Raw genomic sequence first — 27,381 nt, 5'->3', positions numbered from 1 at the left:
GAGAGAGGAGCTTCTGTTGATGAGGACTTTGACCTTTTTTAAGATCAAGATCTTGATAGACCCGACATGAAACACTGAAGGAAAGGGGCAAAAAGAAAAAGCATAATAAGTCTCTTTTAATGCACATGTGTTTATAGTTTGTCGCAGTTGACAGAGAAAGTATATTGACTTTGAAACCAGGAAAGTAAAGGATGTAATGGTATGAGTGCTTCAGATTCATCACACAGCTAATGACTCCAGATTTTAGTTATCAGCTGTTCTTTCTTTTATTGATGTATGCTGGATTCTTCTTCTTTTGTAACATAATTCTGTCTATAACTCTCTGCTGGCTTGAACTTCATACTGCATTCCACTGTTTCAGCTGAATATTTACAGGCTCTATCTTCTAGTTAGAGACCTTTGTCCCACTCAAGTTTTACAAATATGACCCTTATGTCTGGCCTAATTCACCAGTCACTTCATCCTTATCTTTCTGTGTTTTGTAAGCTTTGAGGCAAAGGTTAAATGTGATATTCAATCCTCTCTGTGTTACAAATAAATTGGCGGCAGATGTAAAAGCACCCTGAGAATCTTCATGTGTAGTTTCATTACATATTTGTACTCGTATGTTGTTGTTTTTTCTGGTGAGATTGTTTTTTTTTTATATATATACGTTGTAAACAGAAGTTGTACGTGGACAGACAAAATACAAATAAAATTTAAAACAGGGAATTCTATCCCTCTGAGAGCTCCTGTCTCATTCATAGGTAGTAAATATTTCATGATGTGTGGGGCGGTCCCTGAATCTGAGCCCACTGGTGTGAGGATTTCATTGGCTGAGAGCTGCAGTGCTGTCCAATCACGGCAAAATGAAAGCAGAGTGACGATGATGACTCACATGAGCCGGAAAACTTTCCATGGAGCAGACACAGGACTTGTTGCTCTGAAAGTGGAAGTCATTCCATGTCGTGGTGTTGAGTTTGTTGCAGTCTCTGTATGCAGTTTGTCTCCAGTTCAAAGTAGAAAAGATGAATAAGGTGATTTTGGTGACGGGAGCAAACAGGTAATGGTTGTATTTATTGTTGTATGGTGTCTAAAGTGTAATGGATCATGACACAAGAGACCTTTCTTCATCACTGTATTGAAATTCTTTGAATTTTTAGTGAATATTTAGTTTAGAATATTGTTGATTTATTTTACACACAGATATTGTTATTTTTAATTAATCTCCTTTTCAAGAGGGTCTTGCATGTGGAATTTATGTGGAAAAACAAAGTTATTTAGGTCAACAAATGTCCTCAATGTAAATTCTTTAGATACTATGTTGTAATAATAGCTATCAGAATCAGCTTTACTAGTATGTATGTGTACACAGACAATGAAAGTTACAGAATGTAATGATTTTAGTTTTTTTAGCCAAAATTATTAACAGAATGTGATATATAATAACCTTATATACCATGTATTACAATTATGAAAAGTTACTATGTGAATTTACTGTGAGATGCATGATTTACCATTTGTTGGCACATTGGATGTTTAAGTGTCACATGGTTAGTAACACTTACTTCATCAGTGCTCTGGTTCAGTACATTGCATGTGTCTGCCTGCAGCGGGATCGGCCTGGCGCTGTGTGAGCGTCTCCTGTCTCAGGACACAGAGAGTCTGCAGCTGTGTCTGGCCTGCAGGAACATGCGGCGAGCTCAGGCCGCTCGCTCTGCCCTCCTCGCCTCTCACCCCGCAGCTCAGGTGGCCCTGCTGCAGCTGGACACCAGCAGCATCTCCTCAGTCATGGCTGCTGCACAGGAGGTCAAACTCAGGTGGGAGGATAAGACTCACAGCAGGACCACAGAGCCTTCACTACAGGTCTGTGCTTTATGTTTGTGACTTGGATTGTCTGCTGCAGGTACAACCGGCTGGACTACCTCTACCTGAACGCAGGCATCATGCCAAACCCGCAGTTTGATGTCAAAGCCTTTTTCAAAGGCCTCTTCTCCAGGTACTCTTTCGATTTTACCTGCTCACATGCAGCATTTGGTATTCCCTGACTTCTGAAGCTACTTCTTATTTCAAACATCCCGTGCTGCCTTGATAGAACTCAGATTTCTAGGATGTCTTCTTTGCAGCCGTGTCGTCGCCATGTTTGCCACCGCTGAGGGGATCCTGACGCAGAAGGACGGCATCACCCCTGACGGCCTGCAAGAAGTTTTTGCAACGAACCTCTTTGGTCACTTCCTACTCGTGAGTGTCTGCTGTTCTGTTTACTGAATTATCTATAAGTAAGGTCTGATCTACACATGGAATCGGACACATCTTCAGTTTTCTGCAGGGAGAGCAGTTCTTGTCAGCTGTGTACCCTTGATGGAACAACAATAGGGGACATTGGATCTGTCTGTCACTTAGTAACGATGCTCATTAAAAATTAATAGTATGTAGTGTTCTCACCATAAGGTCACTGAGGACAATATTCTGCCTGGTGTGTGTTTTCGCATGGATTAAGTTGCCATCACGGCAAAACCTCCTCAAAGTTCCGGTTTAGACTTACACGTCTTTGGTGCTGTATTCACACATTTTAGTTTGGAGAGGAAAACACTGTGATGCCACTCAGTGGCACATCACAGTGAAGTTGCATTGTAGTTGATGCAGTCAGCAGGTAGTAATTCTTAAACTGTAATAGTCAGACAGTGTTACAGGTGTGCAATGCTCGAGCGATGGACTGCTTTTCAAAACCTGGTGCCCACATTACCCACAATGCAACTTAACTTAATACAACTGAATGACACCACTGGAGGCAGTTTTTCAGATCACATGCAGCTTCCTCTTCACAATGATGTCTCACATATGCAGCAGTAGTCCTCCCCAAGAGGTGTAAACACATATTAATGGGTTAAATTGGCAGAGTAACCCTTTAGAGGTCGTTTTGAAAACACTCAATATAGTCGCTACATTTTTCAGAAACAGTTTTCAGTGGATAGAAATTAGTCATTTCTCCTGCTAACTGCATAAATCAACCAAGTTTATAGAAATAAGTTCAATTTAAAAACTTGATCTGCCTCTTTCTGTCTTGTTTAAATGTGTTTTAATTACCTCATGACAATGCTACGTGTTGAAAACTTGCAGGAACAAGTGATCATCAAAATGATTTTGAAGCAAAGATTTTTTAAAAAGTTGCTTGCTATCTCCTGTGCCATTTTCCAGATCCGGGAGCTGGAACCTGTTCTGTGCCATGCAAGCCAGACCTCCCAGCTGATCTGGACCTCCTCCAGTAACGCTCACCGCTCAGCTTTTAACCTTGAAGACATACAGCACCAGGGAGGCACCCAACCCTACAGCTCCTCCAAATATGCCTCCGACCTGCTCAGCCTGGCGCTCAACACACACTACAACAAGCAGGTCGGCTCTCACACACCTCACACGCACGTGCACGTTAAACTGAGTTAATGGCTGTTGTCCTGCTTTCATTGTGCTTTCTAGGGTTTGTTCTCATCTGTCATTTGTCCTGGTTTCGTGATGACCAATCTGACCTATGGTATCCTGCCCTCCTTCCCAGCCTTCCTCTGGACTGTGCTTATGCCCATCTTTTGGTTTGTGAGTGCAAATCATTGACTCTGTTTGTCCTTGTGAGATAAAAACTGGGGTACCTGCTCATATTTGAATGCATCTTTCTCCCATGATCACAGATAAGAATGTTCACCAACACTTTCACCCTGACACCTCACAACGGAGCTGAAGCCCTGGTAGGCTGAAACAAATTTGCACATTTCCACACTCAGTTTAGGATGAATTCATTCATGAATGCTGCTCTTTCTTGCAGTTCTGGTTATTTAAGCAAAAGCCTGAATCACTGGACCCTCAAGCCAAGTACCACAGTTTAACATCCTGGCTGGGTAACAACTACACACAACCACGTAAGGTACGGTAAAGGAATTCTTCACTGAAGGTGCACTATGTAGTTTTGGGTACAACATTACGGCACAGATGGGAAAACGCTCCTTGTTTTCATGACTGAATAAACCGAATAAACAAAGTGACCTTCAAGAACAACACAGTTTCATAAGGTTTTACTTCGTTAATATGTGGCGGACCCTGCCACCTTACTAGCTTCAACAGTGTTCTGGGAACATATTTTCCTCCGAGAACAGTTTGTTTATTCACTTGTAGAAAATATATATATATTTCTGAGTTTGTATTATTACCTAATTAATATTGTAAATATTACATTTCAGAGTTTGAAAGTTTGAAAGTGAAAGTTTTTTTAAGACAGTTCATGAAGTGAGCTTTGCGTCGTCTGTTCTTCTCTGCAGATGGATATCGACCTGGAAACATCTGAGGCTTTGTACGAGAAATTACTGCAAATGGAAAGTGAAGTGAGAAAGACCCTGGGGGAAAAACAGAAAAAATCCCAACATGCCCTTGGATCATCTTGACACACTTCTGGGATGGGAAATGGAGAGTATTTTGTTCCTGTGTGCACTGGCAGCATCCGCACACTCACTGTCACACACTCCGCTGCCTTGCACAACATGCAAGCCTGAATTCAAAGTTACAGCAACGCCATAAGCACTGAAAGTTTGATTTCCTGTTTCCATCTTTAATATCTTGAATGAAAATGTCAGTTATAGGACGAAGGACCAGAATTATGTATGTTGAGATGGTTTCGTAAAAGAGTTGACAATAAAACTGAGCATTGCCTGTTTTCATCCACTTTATCCAAGAATGATAATGAGGAGAGCATTGAAAACACACAGGTCACCATCTGCTCAGCCTAAGAGATCCAGGATCGACTACTTCCAATCTGGTTGTTAATTCCAAGATCCTCACGGCAAAAAGCATTGCAGTCCGCCAGCAGACTATCGGTATCATCCCAGAAGTTAACATAAGTGGTCTGTGTGAGCCCCTGTGCGGTGTACGGCGGCGCTGGTACCTGCGCACAGGCGCACCTGAAATGCCGCTCTGGAGGATTTGGGGCGCAAAGCGAGCGGTCGTCCCCGTGTTCCACCGCCTGTTTCCCGGCCCCGCACTCCTCCTCTGCTCCGCTCAGCTTCGGGTTGCAAAAAGCCCACACCATGCCGCAGAAATAGACGAAAAACGTGCCCATGACCATAACCATGAGCGCGTAGGACTCTATCATGGCTTTGGTGACTGGAGATGTCATCTTTTGGATGCGCGGGGATGATAATCGTTCCCAAAGTGTGTTCAGGACAGGAGGGAGTCTCGGAGTGCGACTGGCATCATCCTGTGGGCTGGACCACTTCAGCACCGCTCAGTTCAGTAACGTGAGACGGAGACCAGCAGGAAATAATTGATTGCTTTGTCACCTCTCTCCTTGGACTGACTTTACAGTGTCAGTGGGCCTCGGAAAGAAATAGAACAAATTCAGACTGTAGGTGAAATAAACCATTTTGATATTACTGTACAAAATGAACATTAGGGGCACTCCTACTTAACTTGAATTAAACGTAATTAAACTTTCCTTAATATGTTATTATAAATCTTAATTCCAGTGATATCCAACTGATAAGTAAAGTGTCAGAGTAAAGGGATTGCCTCATATTGCTCATATGTAATTATCAGATTGTTAATATTACCCTGGCACTGCATGGAATGATTGTGTGTTCCCCTTTCGAAGGAACCAGAAATGTGTGTAACATCTATCTGATGTCCAGTAGCTTCTTTATAGAGCGCTGTTTGGAGGAAAAGTCCAGTGTAAAGCTGGGAGCAAACGAGTAGACCTTTAATATCCTAGGCAACGGAAATCTGCCCGTCATCTAATTTAAACATTAAGGCCTTAAAAATGAGACACAGCACATGATTACTTATTGCATAATTATATCTTCTGCAGCACTAACGTAGCCTACAGACCCCTGGTTAACAACTTAAAGGTTGACTTTTTATCCTGCTTGTGTCTGGTTGTATGTGCGTTAGTACATTAATAATTAAACTTTAATGTCACGTTTGTATTCATCATTCATGCAAACAGAGCTTCATGTGTCCATTTGTCTCCCCGACAACCTCCCAGGTCAGCGCTCCCTGACAGGCTCATCAGCAGGCAGCTGGGTTTGACTTTCCTTATAAGGTCAAACACCAGAATCCACAGCTCCCAAAATACCTTCAGCGATCAATGAGACTTTAGTGTCTTTTTTGTTGGGTTTCATGCTTGAATAATTTAGACCAAGTATTATTTCCCTAAAGGTCTCCTTCACAACACAAGCGTACAGTATGCAGTATTTTTGCTATAGGCTATAAAAAAGCTCTGAATTTCGTCAAAGACAACAAGAAATGTCTTCATCTAATCCAATAATTTATCTTCACTGTATGAGTAAGCACTGAAAACTTATCAGGATGTCTATGTGTATTTACGTGTATTTGTATTTATAAGTTGCTTTTCCTGACTTTTTATGATCAAAATTGTAGATCACATCCACTCTGCAAAGCACAAACCTTGACTGTGAATAAACCACAAAGAATTTATTATTTTATTGTAGCAACGATATCAGAGGCTCCAATTTCCTTTGCCTTGGAAGGCCAAAACTAAATTTTGCATTTTAATGTGTCATATTATTAAGATGCAAAATATTACTAGGATCGTATCACTCTGCACAGACTATGAAAAATATCAATAATAATAATTCAGGATCCTACATATTCAAAGAGCATTTTAACCTCTCAAAAGATAAAACAGCATAAGTATTGTTATATTTCTTAATTACTCTTGAATCATCTTTTGTTTGAGCCTTCGGACGGGCCAGCGTCGGCCTGCAGGCCCAGAACTATATGATCTTTACAGCACAGCTACACACAGGAAATTCAAATAATCATATTAATGATCATTTCAGTCATTAGTGACTGAATCCTGAGTTTGAGCAGCTCCTTCCAGGGCAACACTATGAATATCCCAGGCAAAGACAAAGCTCTACAAGGGTTCTGTTACTGCAAATATAAGTGATGTGGTCGACCAACTGGTAAACTTGAATAAGGGAATATAAGCTGTGCACCATGGGAACAAATTTACTGATTTTTGATCTCTTAATGTGGTGTGGTTTTTTTCTCCTCTGGACATGATTGTGTTTGTATTTTCATGGATGAGACTAAACACAGTTTACTGCTTCGGCCGGACAATAAAGTTTATTCTGTTCTAGTGTGCTACCACAGTATTGTCAACTCATCTTCCTTTGTTTCAGCATCAAGCGGATCATGTAGCTGAGATGTCTTTCGACCAAAGTGTTGAGCCTGTGGCCTTGCATTTAAAGACACAACGTGCACAGAACCACAAGCTATGCAAAATGATTTTTACTACTGTGAGGAGTGGCGCTAACCTCATGTCTGTGAAATACTGTACATACAACACAGCGTTTAAAAGTGCCTGGGGCTCAGTGTGGCGTAAATACTCATCCTGAGCCTGATTTAAAAGCTAGTCTGTCAGTGCGGATTGATGATGATGACTGTATGAGTAATTACTTAATTACAGTTTGACCTTCCCTCATGTCTTGACTTCTTCTAAACCAAAATCTACTTGCCAGAAACAGATGCACCTGCTATCTCCTTTTTTGCCTTTTGCAAAGTTATCATTAGAGTGGAAGGGCTGTTGAAGTAGTTCAGCCTTCTTTAATATATATATTAAAAAAAAGAAAAGCTTACATGACACTGTGGCCAGCAATCATGAAGTCTGAGAAGGTTTTTTTCTGAGAAGTCAAAACAAGAGCTCAGAGTGTGTTTGAGGGCACCCATGCTTGGCTTTACAGAGGCTAGCATCACCGGAAACAGTATAACTGGGTACTGTAGTTCTTAACGTGTCTTTTGCCCGACTAAGTCAATTGCATGTCATTTCCAATGAACTACATGCCCCACCCGCGCCAACCCAGAGGTCCCGGATGTCTATCGCGCCGGAAGAGAAGAAGGTCCTTTTCCCAGCCATCTTGTGGCTTCATCTAGCGAAGTGTTCGCACCAAGCCTCATAGAATCGGAGGAAAATCCTGCTGAAGGGGCGCCATCATGCCCGGACAAATGCAAGAAGGTTTTGGCTGTGCCATAACCAATCGGTTCGACCAGTTATTTGACGACGAGTCGGATCCGTTTGAGCAGCTTAAGCAAGCCGAAGTGAAGAGGAAGGAGGCTTCTGCTCCTGGTGCCGCCAAGACTGTAGCCCAGGCTGCCAAGCAGCCGAAAAAGGAGTCCCAAAAAGACAGAAAGGCCCCACTGGCTGATAAGAAGGAGGAGACCCAGGCACCCGTCCCACTTAAGAAAGATGGTAAGATTTATTTTCGCGTTTTAGGTCTTAATTCGCAACAAAAAGATGTCGGACTAATGGGCTAAGTTGCTTGCTTACTAGCTAGCAGCGGTTCATAAGCCGCCGTGACATGAGGTCCGCATGGCTGCTTTTGTGCCTCTGTTGGCTGTCAGTCGCGGGAATAAAGACATTTATACAAACGTGCAAAGCAAAGGGTCGTGTGGGGCTTCAGAGATTTAGGGACAAACAGTATGCAGGCCAACTTGTTTTGGCTTGCCTCCCCCTCCCCATCGGCCTTGTTGAACAGGCAGAACCAGAAGCCAGGCTCACCGGAGAAAGTGGCCTCAGGATGTTTAATGTCGATTCTGTCAAGTCCTGACTGACTCCAACACCACTTTTTTTTCTGTCTCTCTATCTCTCTCTCTCTCTCTTTTTTCTGACCTTTTCACAAATTAGGTCCGAAAGTGGATTGGTTCAACTAGATTTTAAAAATGTAAAGGGGGGGAAAAAAAAAAAATTAAACGCGCGTCACGAAGCAAAGTGTCAAACTTGTAAGAACAACGTGTTTCAGCGGTGTGAAGTAAACATGTTGAGTCAGTCATGGTGGATTTGTGAGACTTTAGCAGCAGCCGCGGCTCTCAGGCTGATGAACCTCGTGGTTGTAGTGTGGGGCGTGTAGAAGCACAGCCTCCAAACTGCCACTTCCCATTGGCGCACAGTACATGTGATCGACCTGCCGCACACCATTTACTTTACAATTCACTGTTTTACTGGATAATCTATTCACACAGCCTTAGTGATAAATTAAACATGTTGCCTATAACGATTATGTTTAAAGCGTACTTATTACTCTTGCAGTGTCTCTGTAGTAATTTATATTTCCTATAAGCAGAATTGAAGCATCTGGGGTCAGGAATTGACTGTTGAGATAAACACACTTTCACAGGCAGCAAGTTGGCTAATGCCATGATGCAAGTCAGCCAAGTGGTCTCACGTGTGTGTTAGCTTGAGAGAAGATGAGACAGGTGCGCTGACTGTAGTGCGCCCAGCTGCTGCTGTGTAGTGTAGGGTGTCTATTTATGTAGCTGGTGATTTAGGCAATGGGGTTGAACCTGTTGTGTCACACTGGGTCAGAGGCAATCAGCCGTGCTTCATGGAGGGCTAAACAGTTAATTCCAACGACAGTGGCCCGGCTTTTTAACAGATCAGCACACTATTAGTCAGAATAGGAAATAATGAGCGATCGTGCTGTCGACTCTCAAACTCGTTTATAATGTTACATTTACCTCTCTAATACGTTTCTTCCACAAAACCTTTTTTTTTTACGCACTCATTAGTTTCAGAAATCAAATTAACAATGCAGCCAGGAGAATAGTTTCACAGTATTTAATGAATGGATCCTTCCCCACTGCCGTAAGTCTTTAATTCTGCACATTAATTGAAATTTTTTGCTCCATTTCAACAGAACAATCAACTCCTCCTCTTTCTCTTGTCAGGGGCTCAGCGGTGGGTCCCAATCTATCAGTGCTATTGGTCCTCTAATCCTCCTGTTGTGGTCAATTCTAGGTGCCGGCATGAGGAGAATGGGCCGCAAGCCGGAGGGCGATGGCTCCAGACCCCAGGGCGGCCAGGGAGAGGGGCGCCCCCCCACAGACAGGCGGCCTGTGGACAGGCGGCCCCCACGTCGCTTCGAGAGGCCTGCTGGTGAAGGTGGCGAGAAGCCCGAGGGAGGCGAATTCTCAGTGGAAAAGTGAGTTTCCAATGAGCAGATATTTTAGTTGGAAGAGGTGAATCCAGTGCCTTATAACTTTTTACAGGGTGTGTCCAAGCTCCAAATGAGGCAAAAGCAGCACTCTGTAGGAGTGTAGGGGTAGGGTCAGCAACTGTTGAGGCGTTGCTTACAATGATAAGGCCTAGTTATGTCTTGTCCGACTGCTGCTATGCAGCTGTTTATCTCATCAACTTATTTAAAATTGATAAAACAAACAAAACACTTGAATTCCCAGAAATAGATTTAGACCAGTTTAAAGCTTCATTCGGACTTGTACTAACAGAATCATTTTTATGGACACTCGTAATTTAAATCATCCTGGAGAATTGTTAAATTTGTGTTAAAAGCACCTTATGAACACAAATGCACTGTTTCTGCTAACTATTATTGTTCTCTGGTTATATTGCCATCCACTCTGTCACATGCAGTTAATAAAACAAAGCCTTTACATGGCCAGCCTTGGATCTAGGCTTCTGATTGGCAGAGAGACTTGTGCTTCGATGGTGATTTGACAAAGCTCTCTGTCCCTCTCTCCAGACCCATTGGTGATAGGCCGATGAGAGGTCGTGGCGGCGGCAGAGGTGCTCGTGGCGGCGGCAGAGGACGCGGCATGGGACGCAGCGATGGCTTTGATTCCCGAGGAAAGCGTGAATTTGACAGACACAGTGGCAGTGACCGATCGTAAGTATTGTTTCAGCTCTTATGTTGCCCTTTGCTGAAATATTCTTAATTTACATCAGGTCTGTTGAAGATGTTTAGGTGTTCATGCTGTGTATGTGTAATGATCCTGGCTAAAGCAAATGTTGTTTCAGTAGTCTGAAAGGTGAGGAGAAGCGTGGTGGAAGTGGATCTCACAACTGGGGCACCGTCAAGGATGAATTAAAGTAAGTTGTTCTATGTGCAACATGGCAGAAAGTGCATGATTAAATTCTGTGGTGTTAAAGACCATAAGAATGATTTCCTATAGGGAACACTTGTTAGTGTTTCATAGCCGTCAACATCATTAGTAAATGTTAAATTTATAGTTTTCTCACTGTTAACATATAAACCATCTATTAAGCAGTCGCTTATTAAGTTGCAACTGATGTTTACAGCAATTATAAACCATAATTATTACGCTACAACTGATGCAGTGCAATACTGTCCTTAAATAAATGAAAGTTATAAAGTTGTTGAAACTAATTTAAAGATGTTCACCCATCTTGTTATTTTGGATGTTGTAGTTTGTGGTGCTGTTGAGATGTATTGTATGAAACTGTTAATAAATGAGTTGAAATTAATTATGTGGACTTCATAAGAAACCGCCCAGTATAATGCAAAACAATTCAGCAGCTCAACAAACAGTCCTGTAAGAATAATAGAGCTGCAACAATTACTTTTATTATCGATCAATCCGCAAACTATTTTCACAATTGATTAATTAATCCATCAAATGCCAAGTCCAAAACCTTCATGCTTGTCATTAGCTGTCACGAATGACAAAGAAATGAAGCGAATCCTTAATTGTAAGAAGCAGAAACCAAATGTTTGACATTTTTGTGTAAAAAAAATAATAAAAAAAAAATAAAGCATTTTATCGACTATCAAAGGATTTACAACTCATTTTCTTTGGACTAATTGTTGCAGCTCATGAATAAATGCTTATACATGATGGATAATTTATATAGATGTTTTTTTATATAATACATTTAGATTTAGAACATAAATGACCATGACTTTATATGCAGCAATAAACAGTTGTCACATTATGCATTGATTTTTTTTATCATCTTGTCATAGTCAAATAGTAAAATGAATATAAATATTGTGTCTGACCTTTTGATTTTTGTCTTTTTCCTTTTGTAGTGAACTTGACCAATCAAACGTCACTGAAGAGAACCCTGAAGGAGAGGAGCATCCACCTGCTGACTCTGAGAACAAGTAAGTTCTTGGTTTTTGTCTTCATGTGCCCTGACTACTAAACAATGAGAAAAGACACGGGTACAAATCAACATCTGTGTACCTCAATCATAACCCTGTGATGATGTGTGTCTGTGTGTGCGTGTTGAAGGGAGAATGAGGTTGAGGAAGTGAAGGAGGAAGGCCCCAAGGAGATGACTCTGGATGAATGGAAAGCCATGCAGGACAAGGAGCGGGCCAAGGTGGAGTTCAACATCCGCAAGGTCAATGAGGGAGATGATTGGAACAAAGGATTTGTGCTGCACAAGTCCAAGGCAGTGGTGAGTCTAAACCATGAGTTCGGTTCATATTTCACATTAGATTTTCGAGATAAGTTTGATGGGCTTGACTATGTAGACCATGCTGTTACTTTACAAGCTCTTGGTCGACATATTAAAATAGACCCCAGACTGAAACCCAAACAAGTCATCACTACAATGGAAAGCCCCATCACTTCAGAGTTTCAAAGAGAATACTGCAAGACAGTTTTTAAATGCAGATCAGATATACAAGTGTTGCATCAGTTTCCTGTGTAACGACAGAGAAGTGTCACTGTCTGCATTTAATTGCTAAATGAAAGTACAAATGGTCTTTGTTAGCAGCTGGTCACAAACTCTGCTCCACAGGGCTACATGAAACTTGTAGCTGCTCGACATCATTATTGCTTCATCAGACTTGTATTTGTTTATTAGAGTGATGTCACACATTGAATTGTTTTAGATAAACAAAAATTCCAGATTCTGTTCCCACGCATCTCACTGTGCGGTAAACACCTCAGTATTGTCTTCTATTGTGAAGCAATTCAGTGAGCAGATCCAGGCAGGAATTTTTGGGGGTTTTTTTTGTTTTGTTTTTTGCATGCAATCAAATTGAAATTAAAGCTGTCTCAAACATTGACGTGTGTTGTTGGTACAAATATGGTTTTGCTCAATATTTTGTGTTTTATTTTGGTATTTTTTTCCATTTTTCCTGACACAGGATAAGAAAACTGAGCTGATTGAGCCTGAGGCTGATGAATCTAAGGTAAAACCTCTTGTTTTTGCTCAGTATCTGAACTCAAATCAAACGTTTAAATACATCAAACATAATCCCCCTTTTTTTTGCCCTTATTTTTGAATTGCAGTTAGATGATCATCACTTCAGGAAGCCAGCCAATGACATCACGTCCCAGCTAGAAATCAACTTTGGAGACCTGGGCCGTCCAGGACGTGGTGGACCACGTGGTGGTCGGGGTGGACGTGGTCGCGGCCGTGGCGCCGCTGGCGGTCCTGGCAGCGGCGGTGCTGCTGGTGGCTTTGCCCCTGAAGCCTCCAGGCCAGTCCGTGCACCAAGGACTGAAAAGGTAGATAATTGTAATAGGAAGTTCCTGTGTCCTATAATTGGCACCCAAGTGTTTTTATTTTGTCTGCCTAAAGGTGTCAGTATCTGTTATGATGAAGAATTTCTGTCCCTTCATTCTTCTGTGGTAAATCTTTGAACGTCTGACTTTTAACTCTTATTCTAATTTCCTTGACAGTCATCTGCGTCTGTGCCCAATGTGGACGACCCAGAGGCCTTCCCAGCCCTGGCTTAAGCTGCGGCTGCTGTCCCTCAGGCCTACAGGAGCCTTTTGAGCACCTCCACTATGAGGCTTGCATGTTCCTGGATCCTTCAGCAAAGTGAAATGATGGAGAAGAGTGTCATCAACAGTGGCACTCGACATGAGGACTGAGTTTTACCCAATAAAAACAAAACAAAGATGGAAAAAAACAGAAATTAACAAAAAAATAAACAAAAAAAGAAAAGGACTTCTTGCTACTCTGGAGCAACTTATTGGTAGAGGTTTTGTACTTGGAAACAAAGTAGCAGGGATGTTTTCATACAGTATTTTTTTCAGAGGTTATGCATTGTCCATTGATAAATTTTTGTAATTGCTGCTTGAAAATATGCATTTCCAAATGTAAGCATAAGAAGAGTGTGTTTAGCTTGGTGTGAGCCATTGCTTGCTCGCTTTTGAAATAGGCACTGTGGAGCTCCAAACCAAGCTCATTAGCTCTGCCACACCAGGAGTTCCTGATGAAGTTAGAGCTTCACTCATTGAGATTTATAGATTTTTCTTTTTTTTCTTTAGCACTGGGGTATTGTTTTATATTTTATACAGGAGGTCTATTCTTCTATGATCTTCAGCCTGTAAATCTTGACTATTTTCATAAATTCTTTCAGAGACTGTATTTCACATGGTGCAAATACGACACATCTGGATCTTTTGATCGGGGGATGAGGTCTACATTTGAATGCATAGATGAAATGGCGCCAAAATCTGTATTAAGGTTCTTTTTTTACTGAAATGCTCTTAAGGAGAGGAACATTAGGTCATTTTGGAGGAACACATTGGTGATTACTCGACTAAATTTGCATTGATCCTGACACATTTGTCTAGTTGATTAATTTCAAGCTGAAAGTTGTTCCATGTGTTCAGATGTACTTGGGGTGCTATATGCCATCTAATGTCTCTTCCTCCCAGCCCATTTCATCTTTGATTACTCACCATGTGCAGGTCAATTATTGCCTTTTGTTTTCACTTTAAAGAGTGATGGGGAGAGGAAGTGTCTTTACACAGTTGAGATGTGGCTGTAGTCGTCGGGGAGCCCTCAGACCTTATCCGACTGTTTACACTCCACTCGAGCATCCTTCCACAGATGTAAACTCAGCCCAGCTTCAGTTTGTTTCTGCGGTCTTTTCTGCGCTGATCTTTTCCTCCACTGTTGACTCGCCCTGTAGCTTCCACAGTGGCACCACTGCATAATTGCTCTGAAAGAAATACAGTCGTTCATTGTGTGGAACAACTGAAGTGCTCCACAAATGTGTGAATTCTAGCCCTGCTATTAGAGACCTCTGTCGGTAAATAAAGATGGTCGATAAATCTTTTGCATTGTCTGAATTTTTAAAATCCTGGAGGAAAAGAATTGACATGTATACAGTGTTTTCTTGGTTTCTCTCTGCCCACAAACGCATATCTCTACCTGATCACCTACACAAGTCACCCTAGTTCTGTTTAAGCCGAGCATCCAACCAGGATTCTAGAAGCATGTATGTCAAATAGTTACTGTCCACCTCTAGTTAGATTTTAGTTGTGGTAATTAGAGATTCAGCTGCTGCTGCAGATTCACCCTGTTTCAGACCAGCACAAGAGAAGGATCAGACCATGAGGTTGAGATTCTGTGCAGAGGACCAGTCACTGTAATGACATTTGAAGTTGACAGACACTTTGGTAAGTCTGTAATGGTGATTCCAAAGTGCAAATATTCATCAGTTACAAGTCTAGAGAGATTGCTCCCCAAAACAGTCTCGAGCAATTAATAGTTAAAGAAACACTATCAGAACATCCCTTTTTTTTGGCTCGAGGGATTACAGTGCTGGTCAGTGTGTTAGTATCAACATCAACTGTCAATATCCTCAACACCTTGTTGGTTAATTGTCACAGACTTTTTATCTTCAAATGTTAAATTTTACAGGAGTCCTTAACAGTCATGGGTCAAACATTATTTCTTCAGTTTTCCTGTAGCAAGTTAAATTTAACTGGTTTAATTGATGAGCACAAGTAATTTGTCATTATCACGTAACGGCAAATGTTTCTGAGTGTGGCAATCTCACGACTTGTCCTCTGGAGTTTGCACCATTTTTGTATTTTAATGAAATGTCTCGACAAACATTTAATGGATTGCCTTTACATTTTCTACACGTTTGTGTTTACTCACAAGATAATTTAGATAACTTTGGTGATCAAGTATTCTTCTAGCGCCATCAGCATGACAAGTTGACTTGTTTAGTTTATATGAAAGCAAAGAACAGCTGTGCTAGTGATCATTTCCAGTTTTTCCAGTTCTCTGTGCCAGTAAGACTTGTTTTGAATGTAGCTTGCTGGTCAGTGACACATCTGCTTCATGCTGACCACTGTATGTATGTCCATTCCTCACAATAATAAGCCATAATGAAAATACCCTCACATCAAGTCATTAGCTCAAAAACTATAGCAACAGATGGTAAAAGTTTAAAAAAAGTTTTATATAGTTTGCTTGAAACAACACTGTATGTTGTGTCCCACTCTTATGAATCTTTTCAAGTCATTTTCTCATGATAAGGATAAATTAAACTGTTTTAAACTGTCACAAGGAAAGTAGCTTTGTTGACTTTGGTAACATGTTAATTATTTTGTTATCTTGAGATAACTGTTTGAAAAAAAAAATGCAAGTTAGTATGGCTGTTCTACGGAAGCCCAGAGTGGCCATGGATGTTTCTCCTTTTTTATGCACTGTTATCTCATGATAACAACTTATTATCTCGTTATCTCGACATAACAAAGATTGTTTTCATGTGATAACGAATTAATTAATAATGTGTTTGTCTTGATTTCAACCTACAAGAGCTGCCACGAACGGCTTCCGTAGCCGGCTGTAGCTGTTGCCTACCGATACGTTACACTTGACTGGGTTTGTTTAGGGGCTACACGTCAGCAGATGAGAGGCTGACAAACTCTCATCTAATTATTTTTTATTACGGAACACATTATTAATTAATTTGTTATCACGAGAAAACAACCTTTGTTATATCGAGATAACGAGATAATCAGTCGTTATCACGAAATAACAGTGCATAAAAAATAAGAAAAAAACATGGCCGTTCTCAGCTTCCGTACTGTCCTCAGCTTTCATAGATGTATGACATTCCCATCAGTCTTTGCTGAACTTGGTGGTCAGAGATACTTATCAAATTCCTGCATATGAACATCTTAAACTCAGATGGTGAACATGTTGAAAGGTGTCCTGTGTAGTTTCAGAAAAGAAATTCAAACTCAGGAAGATAACTATCGGTAATAAATACTCAAATATATTTATTTAATGTATTCTCATAACTGAAGGAGCTGTCCTCAGAGAAATTAGGTCCCCGCGATGGTTATGAAGCTTAAGGTGGCTACTTAGACGGGCGCTGCAAAGATAAACAAAGTACACAAATGAAATCGTCTTGTCATTTGATGACAGTTTATTCTGCTGTGAAAACTCCAAAACTGCACTACCCATAGTGCACCTTAAATATTATACCTGCAAACATTAGCATGTTAGCATTTTTCATTGTGGTGTGATAGCAAGCCATTGTTAGCGTTTAGCTCAAAGCACCTTTGCGCTTAGGTACAAACTCACATAGCTGCTAGCATGGCTGTAGTCTTATTTCAGTACATTTAAAACATCTACAGAGTTGCAACTGATTGATCATAATTCCCATCTTCAGCAAAATAATGATAAGTCCTTAATATTACCTGCCCGCGAGATGGGAAAATACGAAAGTAACTACAATACTCCTCGAGTAAGTGCATCAAAATAAAATTAAAAATTACAGGAAAACACATAATCTGTTAGATTAGGCATTCTGAATTTGTACAAAACATTAAGATTTGTATCATGTACACAAGGCTCTGTTGAGGGTTTGAATCCTAGAAGAAGAAGATGAAGTAGGATGAAACTGTATCCACACAAAACTGTCAAAAGTTCTTGTATAGTATGTAGAAGCGTTCTGAGAAACACCATTAGTCAGAAAAAGTGGGCTGAATGAGGCCACTTCCTGTATCCATTTCAAATCAAAACCCTTCATTTCCGATGAAAAGCCTTCTCGGGTTTCATACATGCTCGGGCCATCTACCCGACTGTTTATGTTTTATGAATCCTGGAAAAGAACATTTACAAAATGCAAAAATGCTCCATTTTCAGGGATCGTGTTAGAAATGACATTTTTTTTTTTCATATTTTTGAAAATGCAAATCAAATATGAAGAAGTAATTGAAACACATATTTCAAACAGAAGAAATAGAAATACTGCTCAGATTCATAAATCTGAGAGACGTTTATTTTTGTCCTGCTGTAGATGAGCCAAGATTGAGGTAGCGTAAAGGCACAGTCATCATGCAGCATGGTCCACAATGCCAGGCAGGAATAGAGGATGCGTTTGCAGGAGACGTTTTGACATGTATCAGTCAGGGGGAAGCCAGTTCAGTTCCAGGGTCCTTGGATTGTGCATGCTGCCTCACTGTCATAACCCTCTGGGACACTTGACACATGTTGTTAGTGCCACCTGTGTTTTTTCCTGCTGTGACCATTCAAAATGTGTGCTGTGAGAAAGGACCTGTCAACATCTGCCTTATTCAAACCGTCAGAGGTGAGTACATCTCATATGCTCTGTCCCGCAGCCTTCACTCTGATCATTTTGTTCATGGTCTCAGTGTGTCCATGCTGCTCTGAAGACCAAAAAATATATATATAAATATAATGCATGAAATGAAAACAAAAGCAAAATTTTTTCCTACTGTCTTGTGTTCCAGCTCTGGGGGACTTCAGAGGGAGAGCTGTGTCTGTTACAGTTCTGGTTTCAGTGAGGGAGGAGGTAGTTCATGGACACCTCAGTGAGATGCGTGACCCAACAAAAAAAAAGTGAAACAGAAAATCCACTCACCACCTCCAGTCATCGTGTCCTTTGGTTTAGTAGTGTTCTTCCTCTAAAAATGGCTGTCCTGAAAAAAAATCACTGCCGCCGATTTTGACAGCGTCCAGAGTCAACTTCCCTCCAAACGCCAGCTGATCGATGACGATGCTGTGAGTCGGGAAAAAACCCAGCATGTCTTCGAACGGCTCCTCTTCGTCCTCCTCCTCGTCTATATTTTCCTGCCCGTGTGACGAGATGTAGTCAACGGTCGTGCTCGTGTCCAGAGAGGTCTGCGTGTGGTCGGAGCTGTCGGAGTCGTGGGAGAAGCTCTTGAGGTAAGTGGTCAGAGGGTAGAGCAGCGAGGCCGGCTCCGTCGACGGGCTCAGGATGGCCAGAGGAGGGAGCTGCGAGGAGACGTCTGTGGGCCGGTGGGTGTCCGTGCTCTGCTTGGGCAGCTCCTCAACATCCACCAGGATGGGCTCTTCTTCCTCCTCGGTGATGGTGGAGTTACTCGGCTGCAGCTGGAGCTTGATCTTGCCCTGTTTTGAGGGGAGACACGTGCTTAAACTATGAACAACCGAGCAGCAATTTCCGTTACACTGTTTATTTTTCAGTTTCACATAACTACCTTTTCCTGGGTACACTCTTTAGCCCATTTGCTGTTTGCAGGATCTGGCACATCATCCAGCTTGAGGCACTGAAAAAGCACCCAGACCCTGAGGGGGGAACATGGAAACATACAAACATAACTTTTTTTTTTCTTTTTTTTTGACAAAAAATGTGTGTCCTCTGCTCTGTTAGCTGTTTTCACTTATAGATTAATAGATTGCTGCCGTTGCTCATGTACCTCTGCTTTACTGCTTTAGTCTGGTACAGGCACACCAGCAACAGCCCGATGACGACCACGCCTGCACACACCAGTATCAGGGACAGCTGTACGTCCTCTGCAACACCGACAACTAAACAGGGAGATGCAAGATTTTACATTTGGCTCCTCGGGTACAGTCAGTTGTAAAACATACAGCCGTATTATCTGTAAAAAAAAAACAAAAAACAAGAATTTGGAAAGGTGCTTACTCTGGACGTAGACCTTTTGACCTGCATGGCCTTCACCTTTAGCTGTCGAAGCTGTCATCCACAGTTTGTAGACAGTTCCAGGCAGATCCTTGACGACATGTGTCCTCTCCGAAGCTTTTACATCGTCTGCAACACACACTCACGTGATTGTCTGCACCCGAATAGTACACGCCACAGTCGCCTCAGGGTGCAAGAAGTTTTCATTAAGATGATAAATGGTTCTTACAGGTACGTAGGTCTCGGCTGTCGCCCTCTAGATAGATGGTGTAGTGGGTGATGCAGCCCCCGCGCTGACCTCTGGGAATCTTTTTCCAGGTCACTGTCACTTTATTTCCCTCAACCTTTCCGTCGACTGATGGCCCAGCTGTCGGAGCTGCGAACAACAAGCAGGACAATGCTCAACAGGACTGATCACAAAGGAAAGGAGTTTAAAGTTCCAATGTGTCCAGTGATCCTTCAGCCTCCTCTACAGTGGCTGCTGAAAACACAAAGAACAAGAGAAGGCCCTCCCTGGAGCCAGTGTTGTTTTGTCCCGTTTGGGCTACTCTAGAAATTAGATTTACACAGCGTAACATTCAGCATCGACACTGCAGCGCGCCCATTTTTTTTGTGCAACCCTCGTAGAAACCTGGCGAACTCCTTGGGAAAATGATCTGTAGATATAAACGGCTCATTCTAAGGTAACAAAAACACAAAGATTCACAGTTTCTGGTGATTATACACTAATTAAAACAAATGTATGAGTATTGTGTAAATACAACTGCACAATGGACCATTAATATAATGTCGTGTTACTGAATCAGCACTGTTGAGCACCTGTTGGATCTTACCTGATTCCAAAATGGTGACACCTGTAAATGGGCTCCTGCTCACTGAGTTGTCATGATAGACGACGGACACGGCTCCCTCGTAGCACTCATACGGCTGAATACCTGCGTGATGAAAGACGGCGGTCACAATGAGAAACAGAGCAAAGGCGACCGAACGGAGGTGAGTTATTTCACCTGTACTTCATGTGCTTGTCCCACCTGTGATAACTGCCTGGTGGTCGGCCCTGCTCAGCCTGACCCATCGGAGCTCCTCCATCTTATGGCCCTGAGGGTACCACTCCACCACATAGGCTGCATGTGCAGTTCCACGGTTCCTCCAGGAGATGGCGACACTGTGGTTACCTGCAGCGTTGTGCTCTACCTTCAGGGGGTTGACTGAAAGAGGAAATGCACGTGTGAATGCCTGACTCTGGGTTCAGTGTTACTAATGTGTCTGGCCTCTTAAAAAAGACTCCCGACTTAGAAAAAGAGGCAGATTCTGGCATCATGAAGCAAATTGAAAAGAAAATTACCGTTTCTGTTTTGGTTTGTGATTCTGGCAGGAGGGGACATCCCCTTGGAGTTGCGAGCCGACACCGTGACCTCACAGTCGGCGCAGAACTGGACCGTGTAACTCCTGGCATCTGCATTAACGTCAGCGCTGAAGATGAATCCAGAGTTCTGGCTGTGAACGCTGACCCTGTAGCCTATGATATTCCCCCTGGCGATGGAAATGTCCACCTCCTGCAGTCAGAGAGATGTCTCAAAGTGAACCTGGGAGTTTGGTGCCATATAGGTGCTTTTAAGTTAAAGAAACAACGCACTGCACGTAAGACACATCATTTCTGTGCAGCTGCTCTTTTCTTGTAAACTGAAACTGTGGCGTCTGTCGGCAGGTTTCACTTGACTCTCACTGTCTTTAGCTGAGATTAAATGACTGTAGCTTTGTGTAAGTGTGTGTGTGTGTGTGTGTGTGTGTGTGTGTGTGTGTGTGTGTGTACTGTAGAGGGTTGGGATGTGCAACTGTGTGTGTGTGTGAGGGTGTCACACCTCAACAGCGGTCAAGTGTTGACCTTTAATTTATACAGAACAGAGCAGGAAGACCATGAAGTGTTACTATGGTGACAACGCCCACACAGACAGAGAGCGAGAGAGGGGAGAGGGAACGTACAAATCCTCAAACTTTTGAAACTGCAGCAGCCACAATCATTCACAGTGAGAACTATTTAAAGCTCTCACCCAGAGATGCAAACTGAGGACTCCTTTTTTTTTTTTTGAGATTTCAAACTCACCTTCCAATAAACTGTCAGGGATTCGAAGTCAGAGGCCGGCTCGGCGTACCACACGTCCAGCACTTTGGCAGGCGCTAAAACGACATTTATCAATGAGTGGATGTCCACAGATGTGACATGTTTTATGAGTCAACTCCTAACCAATTAGATTTGTCTGATGTAATGCTTCAGTACCCTTTGAAAGTGACAAACATCCAGTCCGCAGCTCTGTTACATTTTCCTGTGTGAGCTCAAGTCTGGCAGCAAATGACTAACACTTCCAAGAAACCTTGTACAGTCTGAATCCATGTAAACATACACACAAGATTTACAATAAAGACAAATATGGAACTCAGAGACAAACACTTGAAGGTTGATTAAGACAGCGTCCGTCACAGTGACCAACATGTTGCCCTCACTTTGGCAAAGTTGCTTTAAATCACACGGTGAAGCTTCCCTGCTGGGGAGTTCAAGTGCTGTTGGAAAACTGAGACACAGCTGCAGCTAGTAGCTTTCACCATATATAATTATTGTTTGTCTTTTTTGGTGTAAGCCTGAAATACTGGAAATCACAGTTTAACCCTGATGTTCTGTTTGGGTTCCTGCAGACCTTCTTGAGCGGCTCAAAATGTACTTAAAATTGTTTGATCAGCTTGTTACCACATGAGTTTAACTTCTTCATTGGAATACATTGATTAATACAACTCATGTTGTACAACTGTGATTGGTTTGACTGTACTTTTCACTCAGTGCTTCCATCGGATCTCAAATACGTCTCATAGGATTGGGATTTTTGGTGTTTTAACAAACCAAAATAATACTTTCACACTTTATAACACTGTTCATGGGGAGTAAAGCCTCTCAGGGCTCTAAGTAAGTAAAATCACGTTCATCAAATCTGCAAGCCCGGTAGCAAAGAGAAGGCACATTTAGTTTTAATAAGGTCAGGAGACAACGAAAGGTATTTTAAGAAAATACTCAAATCATTTTGCAATTATTGTGACCATTTCTTGTAAATAGTGCAGTGGGGTCTGAGGGACTTCAAACAATGACACGTTTCAAATAAGCGCCTTCACGCGACTAACGCTTATTTTACTTTCACATGATGAGGTATCTAATTGTTTATTGCGGTAGATCAGCTTCCCCAAACATGTTTCGTATCTCAGTGAGTAGATTTTCACACTGTCCTGGTTGAAACCTGTGGCTTCACGGTGGATCGGACAGTCGTGTTTAATGTTGAAACATGTTTGAAGCGCCTCAATCATTAAAGCTCGCTAAAGTTTTTTTCACGTTATGTTTAGTCTCGCGCGTCGACTTCCTTCCTAACTCTCCAACTCTCTCCTGGAAGTTGTCTAGACAGGTGGCATAATGAAGCGCGCCGTTACTTGAAAATTAGACGTTCAAAAAAATGTTACATATTGTCTCTTTAAGAAACTGTTTACCAGAAGTGTCTCCTCAGGTATTAATATAACTCTAACCTCTGCAGCTGCCCTGCTCTACATGGAGGGCTGATGATATCACTGCTGCACATTCATACAGTAGCTTAGCTTTTACATCTATTTATGTACATAGACCACCATATCTTCACACCATCAGCGTTTCAAGTGTGCAGCAATAGCTTCCATGGAGCATTTTCTTCACTGCTTCTCAGCCACTATTTTCTTCACTCTGCCTCATTCTTTAACTGATACATATTAAAACTATCCTACAGTTGTATCATAAGCTTGGTGCGCGTGTTATGTCTCATCGTGTAGTAGCCCTGTTTCAGTGGCTCAGTGGTGAGCTGATAACTGCTTGAAAAACCCAAACTAAAGGAAATATAACTGTATTATCTGATAAATTTCATAGATAAAATGCCACAGATATCCCGCAAGTATTGACTTGCCTGTCTGCAGAATCAGAAGTACTGTCATTCAGGAAGTGAAAAAAAAGAGGCAGCCTCTTTGAACTCACCCTCCTCTTGAGTCCAGCTGCTAATGTTGGAGCTCCACTGACTCCACAGGCCGCTGCTGAATTTGGATCTGGCTCTGAAGTAGTACAACCTGTAGGGCTCCAGAGAGGAGATGGTCTGGACCTGAGCAGAGCTCTGTAAAACATTAAAGTACATTCATTAAAACTCACCCGTCCATGCTCGCAGCTCCCAGCGCAACAGGGATTTCTATCATTGCTGGTCGTGCTGTAAGAACACCTGGACAGTGTAAATGGTAACATTTGAGCTTCACCTCTGTTCACCTTAACCTAAAAATCATCTCTGACTTTAGCTTTGACTCAGCAGGTCCCGCAGTGACTGTATGGCTTCAAAGGTTTTAATTAACCTTCAACATCACATCTAACATCTCACTGGAAGTCCCTGTTCTGGAGCGATCTGTACAGTTAAGACTTCCTCTTACTGAGTTTGGATGAGATGTCCACGCTTGTGCTTCTGCTCCGTACTGGATCTCCAGATGTTGAGTCTTCACAGACTGCTTCACGCGGATGCTGCACTCTCGGGAAGAGCAGTCGGGACGGCCAAGCTCAGGGGTCGATGGCATCGCTGCACAGATAAATTAAACAAAAGTCAACTAAAGTCAGAACAACTGTTGGAAGACAGGCTTCAAAGGGGTGAGATTTTGAGGTTTTCTTTGCCTTTAAAGTGGTGATGGAACAGATATGATTCCAGTGTATCAACAGTGGACGTCACAATTAGTCATCGCTTCTCATAAACTTCAAACTTGGAGATTAAAAGCAGGACACATTTCACTGCAAAGCTGGTTTCAAGTTCCACTTACAATATCATCGTGATATCATGCCTTGCAAACGAGGAACATAACGTGCTCTCCGTGCAGAAGTTGCAAAACACCTCACAAACTCGCCAAACATTCAGCTGCCGCTTTCTTACCGATGTCACTGAGTGTGTAGTTTTGGGTGACGGACACTGCAGAGCCCAGGCCATTTCGCACTTTGACCCACACAGCGATGACCTCAACAGAGCTGGAAACAGTTAAACTAGCTGACGATGAATCACTTCCATTACTGGTGACATTGTAGGTCACTGGCTTGACTGTGTGGTTCCCAGATCCAGTTCTCACCCTGAAACACAAAACCCCAGAGTTTCTTTTGACAGCTGATACCAACAATAGGACGTTTACTGAGCAGAAGGTCAAGTAAATGGAACGCTTTGTCGACTCTTAACCAGTTTCCTCAAATTCTCCTCCAGACTCACCACAGCTCTGAAGTAGTCCACAGAAAAGTGTCTCGTCCTCGGTTCCAAGTGCAGATCACGACGCCACTTATCTTACTTTTGACCTTGTAGATGCATGAAATGTTTGTAGGCCGATCCGGTGGGTCTGACGGAGGAGAAAATTCAAATGAAACCAAAATAGAGAACACAAAGCCAACAGTCATTTCAAACAAGGCTACAGGCACAGTTCACCCAAAAATGAAAATTCATTCAGTCATTACCTACTCTGCACCATGTCGATGGAAGCCCAAATTACTTTAAAAGATGTTATTCACACCCTCAACAGGGTGTCAACAGCATCTTTTCAAAACAATTTGGCTTTTTTTTGCAGTTTAAAACAAGTCCCCATCTACTTCAGCTCTAGAAACGTTTTGTGGATTTGACTACATTTTCATCTTGGGTGAACTTATCCTTTAAAAAGGAATAAAGTTAGTGATTATCGAAAACCACATGTACTAATAGTGTTGTCATGTACTGTATGTTTCATGCCGCATGTCACACGTCTAATAGCCCACACCCATGAGGTCAGAATAGGCAACTTATTGCAGTTAGCCTTGACACTTAGCTGCACTCAGTTCAGAACACGAAAACAGCGTGTGCTCTAACTATAGAAGAGAAAGCAGAACCAACAGCACCTCTTTTCTTTTTCCGTTTTTTACACCCCTTATAGCTGAAAAAAGTCATGCCTTAAGATACAAAGGTGTCGTCTTCAAACTCTGCCCTGTGTTTTTTGTGCATCTTCATGTAAGTTTTGAATGAGAGTAATGTGTAAGTGGAAAATGAAGAGGTCATTATTTATACTCTCCTGTACTAAAGGATTGATGTTTTTGTCTGAAAGGAAGAAGGAAGAAGGACGCTTTCCTGCTGCCTGGTTTCACACACTCACATCCAGCTGAGATGTCCAGTCCGCAGGGGTCCAGTGCCGCAGAACAGGTACAATGGCAGCTGAACGTTCGGTTCTGGCTTATGTCTACCACATTGTAATATATAGTTGTATCATTAAACTTGATGTGCTTCTGTGGTGTGGGCGGATGGTTGCTGGACATGGATCCCTTGCACACGCAGTTGAAGGTGCAGGACACGTTAAAACTGGAGCCTCGCTGCACCATGGATCCGGCGCTGGACGAGATGGTGCAGGATGTGTCACCTGGAGGCAGAAACGACGACTTACACAGACTGCGTGCTCATGTCATCTGCACTCACGTGAGTGCAGTCAAGAATTTGTTGAATTAAAACACAAAAGCGCATCATTCACATGCAGATGAACAACATCAGATCAGAGTGACAACCTAGTAGAAAAAAGTCACAAATAGAGCCCGACCGATACACAGGTTGGCTGATATTATCGTTCAGTATATCACAGATATGTCAGTATGTGCGATTATACAGAAAAATATGCTTGGTGTCTTTTGTGATAATTAGATAAATGATAAATGGACCGTATTTATGGTACACTTTATTCATATTGTAAAACAAGTCAGCTTTCACACACTGACGGAGGAGACACCTGGAGCAATTTGTTCGGTATCTCGCTGAAGCACAAGTACCCAGCTGATGTATCGGTACCCCCCCCCCCCAAAAAAAAACCAAATCAAGTATCAGTCGGGATCTAACCACAAAAAAACCTGTCTGGAAACACTACTACAGTAACAACTTTTTCCAGTAAGGATTGTTCCTACAGGCTACAACCTAGAACTTGAAGAAACACATGAATCTGTGGCTTCATGTTGGATGTGTGTGTCCACGGTTCTTACCTCTGCAGAGCTGCACGGCCAGCAGCAGCACAGTGACAACAGTGAGGATGGACCGTGTCTGAGACATTGTCACTATGAGTCATCAGTAACTGCCTTCTTATATGTCTCTTAAGCTGCTAGTTCACCCTTAAAACGAGGAAAAGCACACAAATGCAACGAGGTTAAGTGACGTGTATGGATAAAGCGGTTTTAATGGAGTTTTTTTTTTTCTTTTCTTTTATATGTCGAGGAGTGACGATGATCAGAAGTTTAATTCTGGGAGATCTCTCGGTGATTTTTTTTTTTTTTTTTTTGTAATTACCCTCTCGTCTGCAGCCGCTATAATTTAAAACCATGAAGTATACAGAGTGTACAAATAAAAACATGTGTACAGTTTAAACATGGCTGACACAGGCTGCACCGCTGTCCGCTTATATATGGTGTTAAGTGCAGCTGCGTGCGGTCATTAAAGTCGGAGGAACAAACAGGAAAATAAAAACAAAGAAGAAAACAAACTCACCAACACGTCTCATCCCAGCATCGCGTCAGCCTCTCACTGTCCTGTGAGGCTGTCGGAACCTCTTATCCGTCGTCAGGTTTCCTCCCGAACATGTTCATGTGGATCAGTGTGTGTGTGTGTGTGTGTGTGTCTGAGCAGTGTCGGCTCACTGCCGCTCTGCTGTGAGGTGACTGGAGTCTCAGAGTTAGTCACGCATCATCAGTGAGGTCACGCACACACACGCACATACACGCACGCACAGATGCAGGGTCATCAGTACTCAGTGATGGGGAATAACTAAGTACATTTACTCAAGTCTGTACTACTTTTACTGCATTTTCTGCTACTTTATACTTCAGTTTGGAGGCAATTATTGTACCTTCTTTATTCCATTACACCACTTTGAT

General features: G+C 42.2%; 3 protein-coding genes across 10 annotated transcripts; 2 read left to right on the top strand and 1 right to left on the bottom strand.

Annotated features, from left to right (window-relative positions):
- The first annotated feature begins 890 nt into the window (after nucleotides 1-890).
- hsd17b7 (hydroxysteroid (17-beta) dehydrogenase 7) lies at nucleotides 891-7,764 on the top strand. Of its 2 annotated transcripts, XM_037114628.1 has the most exons (9): nucleotides 891-1,042; nucleotides 1,593-1,799; nucleotides 1,886-1,978; nucleotides 2,106-2,220; nucleotides 3,178-3,372; nucleotides 3,454-3,567; nucleotides 3,660-3,716; nucleotides 3,794-3,892; nucleotides 4,284-7,764. In XM_037114628.1, the coding sequence occupies exons 1-9, from the start codon at nucleotides 1,008-1,010 to the stop codon at nucleotides 4,404-4,406; spliced, it is 1,038 nt and encodes a 345-aa protein (XP_036970523.1). In that variant the 5' UTR covers nucleotides 891-1,007; the 3' UTR covers nucleotides 4,407-7,764. The 2 variants fall into 2 exon arrangements, 1 of the variants encoding a protein (XP_036970523.1); XR_005077741.1 differs by lacking the exons at nucleotides 3,454-3,567; nucleotides 3,660-3,716; nucleotides 3,794-3,892; nucleotides 4,284-7,764 and having other exon boundaries at nucleotides 2,075-2,220; nucleotides 3,178-3,317.
- Nucleotides 7,765-7,848: 84 nt separating this feature from the next.
- On the top strand, nucleotides 7,849-14,822 carry serbp1a (SERPINE1 mRNA binding protein 1a). Of its 6 annotated transcripts, none has more exons than XM_037114624.1 (9): nucleotides 7,849-8,227; nucleotides 9,773-9,956; nucleotides 10,515-10,658; nucleotides 10,793-10,861; nucleotides 11,823-11,897; nucleotides 12,025-12,196; nucleotides 12,888-12,938; nucleotides 13,039-13,257; nucleotides 13,432-14,822. In XM_037114624.1, exons 1-9 carry the CDS (start codon nucleotides 7,972-7,974, stop codon nucleotides 13,486-13,488), a joined length of 1,227 nt encoding a protein of 408 aa, XP_036970519.1. In that variant the 5' UTR covers nucleotides 7,849-7,971; the 3' UTR covers nucleotides 13,489-14,822. The 6 variants fall into 6 exon arrangements, with proteins under 6 accessions (XP_036970519.1, XP_036970517.1, XP_036970520.1 ...); XM_037114622.1 differs by having other exon boundaries at nucleotides 10,790-10,861; XM_037114625.1 differs by having other exon boundaries at nucleotides 7,850-8,227; nucleotides 10,790-10,861; nucleotides 12,894-12,938.
- Nucleotides 14,823-16,911: 2,089 nt separating this feature from the next.
- il12rb2 (interleukin 12 receptor, beta 2a) lies at nucleotides 16,912-27,171 on the bottom strand. 2 transcript variants are annotated; one of them, XM_037115915.1, is made up of 16 exons: nucleotides 26,996-27,171; nucleotides 26,497-26,622; nucleotides 25,629-25,889; nucleotides 24,725-24,848; nucleotides 24,401-24,591; nucleotides 23,913-24,055; nucleotides 23,476-23,608; nucleotides 21,544-21,617; nucleotides 20,785-20,995; nucleotides 20,471-20,647; nucleotides 20,273-20,374; nucleotides 19,669-19,815; nucleotides 19,443-19,568; nucleotides 19,213-19,324; nucleotides 18,994-19,081; nucleotides 16,912-18,904 (listed from the first exon to the last, which is right to left on the bottom strand). In XM_037115915.1, exons 2-16 carry the CDS (start codon nucleotides 26,561-26,563, stop codon nucleotides 18,422-18,424), a joined length of 2,439 nt encoding a protein of 812 aa, XP_036971810.1. In that variant the 5' UTR covers nucleotides 26,564-26,622; nucleotides 26,996-27,171; the 3' UTR covers nucleotides 16,912-18,421. The 2 variants fall into 2 exon arrangements, with proteins under 2 accessions (XP_036971810.1, XP_036971811.1); XM_037115916.1 differs by lacking the exon at nucleotides 26,996-27,171 and having other exon boundaries at nucleotides 26,497-26,660.
- Between the last annotated feature and the right edge of the window lie 210 nt (nucleotides 27,172-27,381).

The sequence above is a fragment of the Acanthopagrus latus genome, chromosome 11, assembly GCF_904848185.1.
Source record: "Acanthopagrus latus isolate v.2019 chromosome 11, fAcaLat1.1, whole genome shotgun sequence".
Taxonomy (NCBI): domain Eukaryota; kingdom Metazoa; phylum Chordata; class Actinopteri; order Spariformes; family Sparidae; genus Acanthopagrus; species Acanthopagrus latus.
Note: the sequence above shows the minus strand (reverse complement) of the source record. Positions and strands in the feature narration are given on the sequence as shown.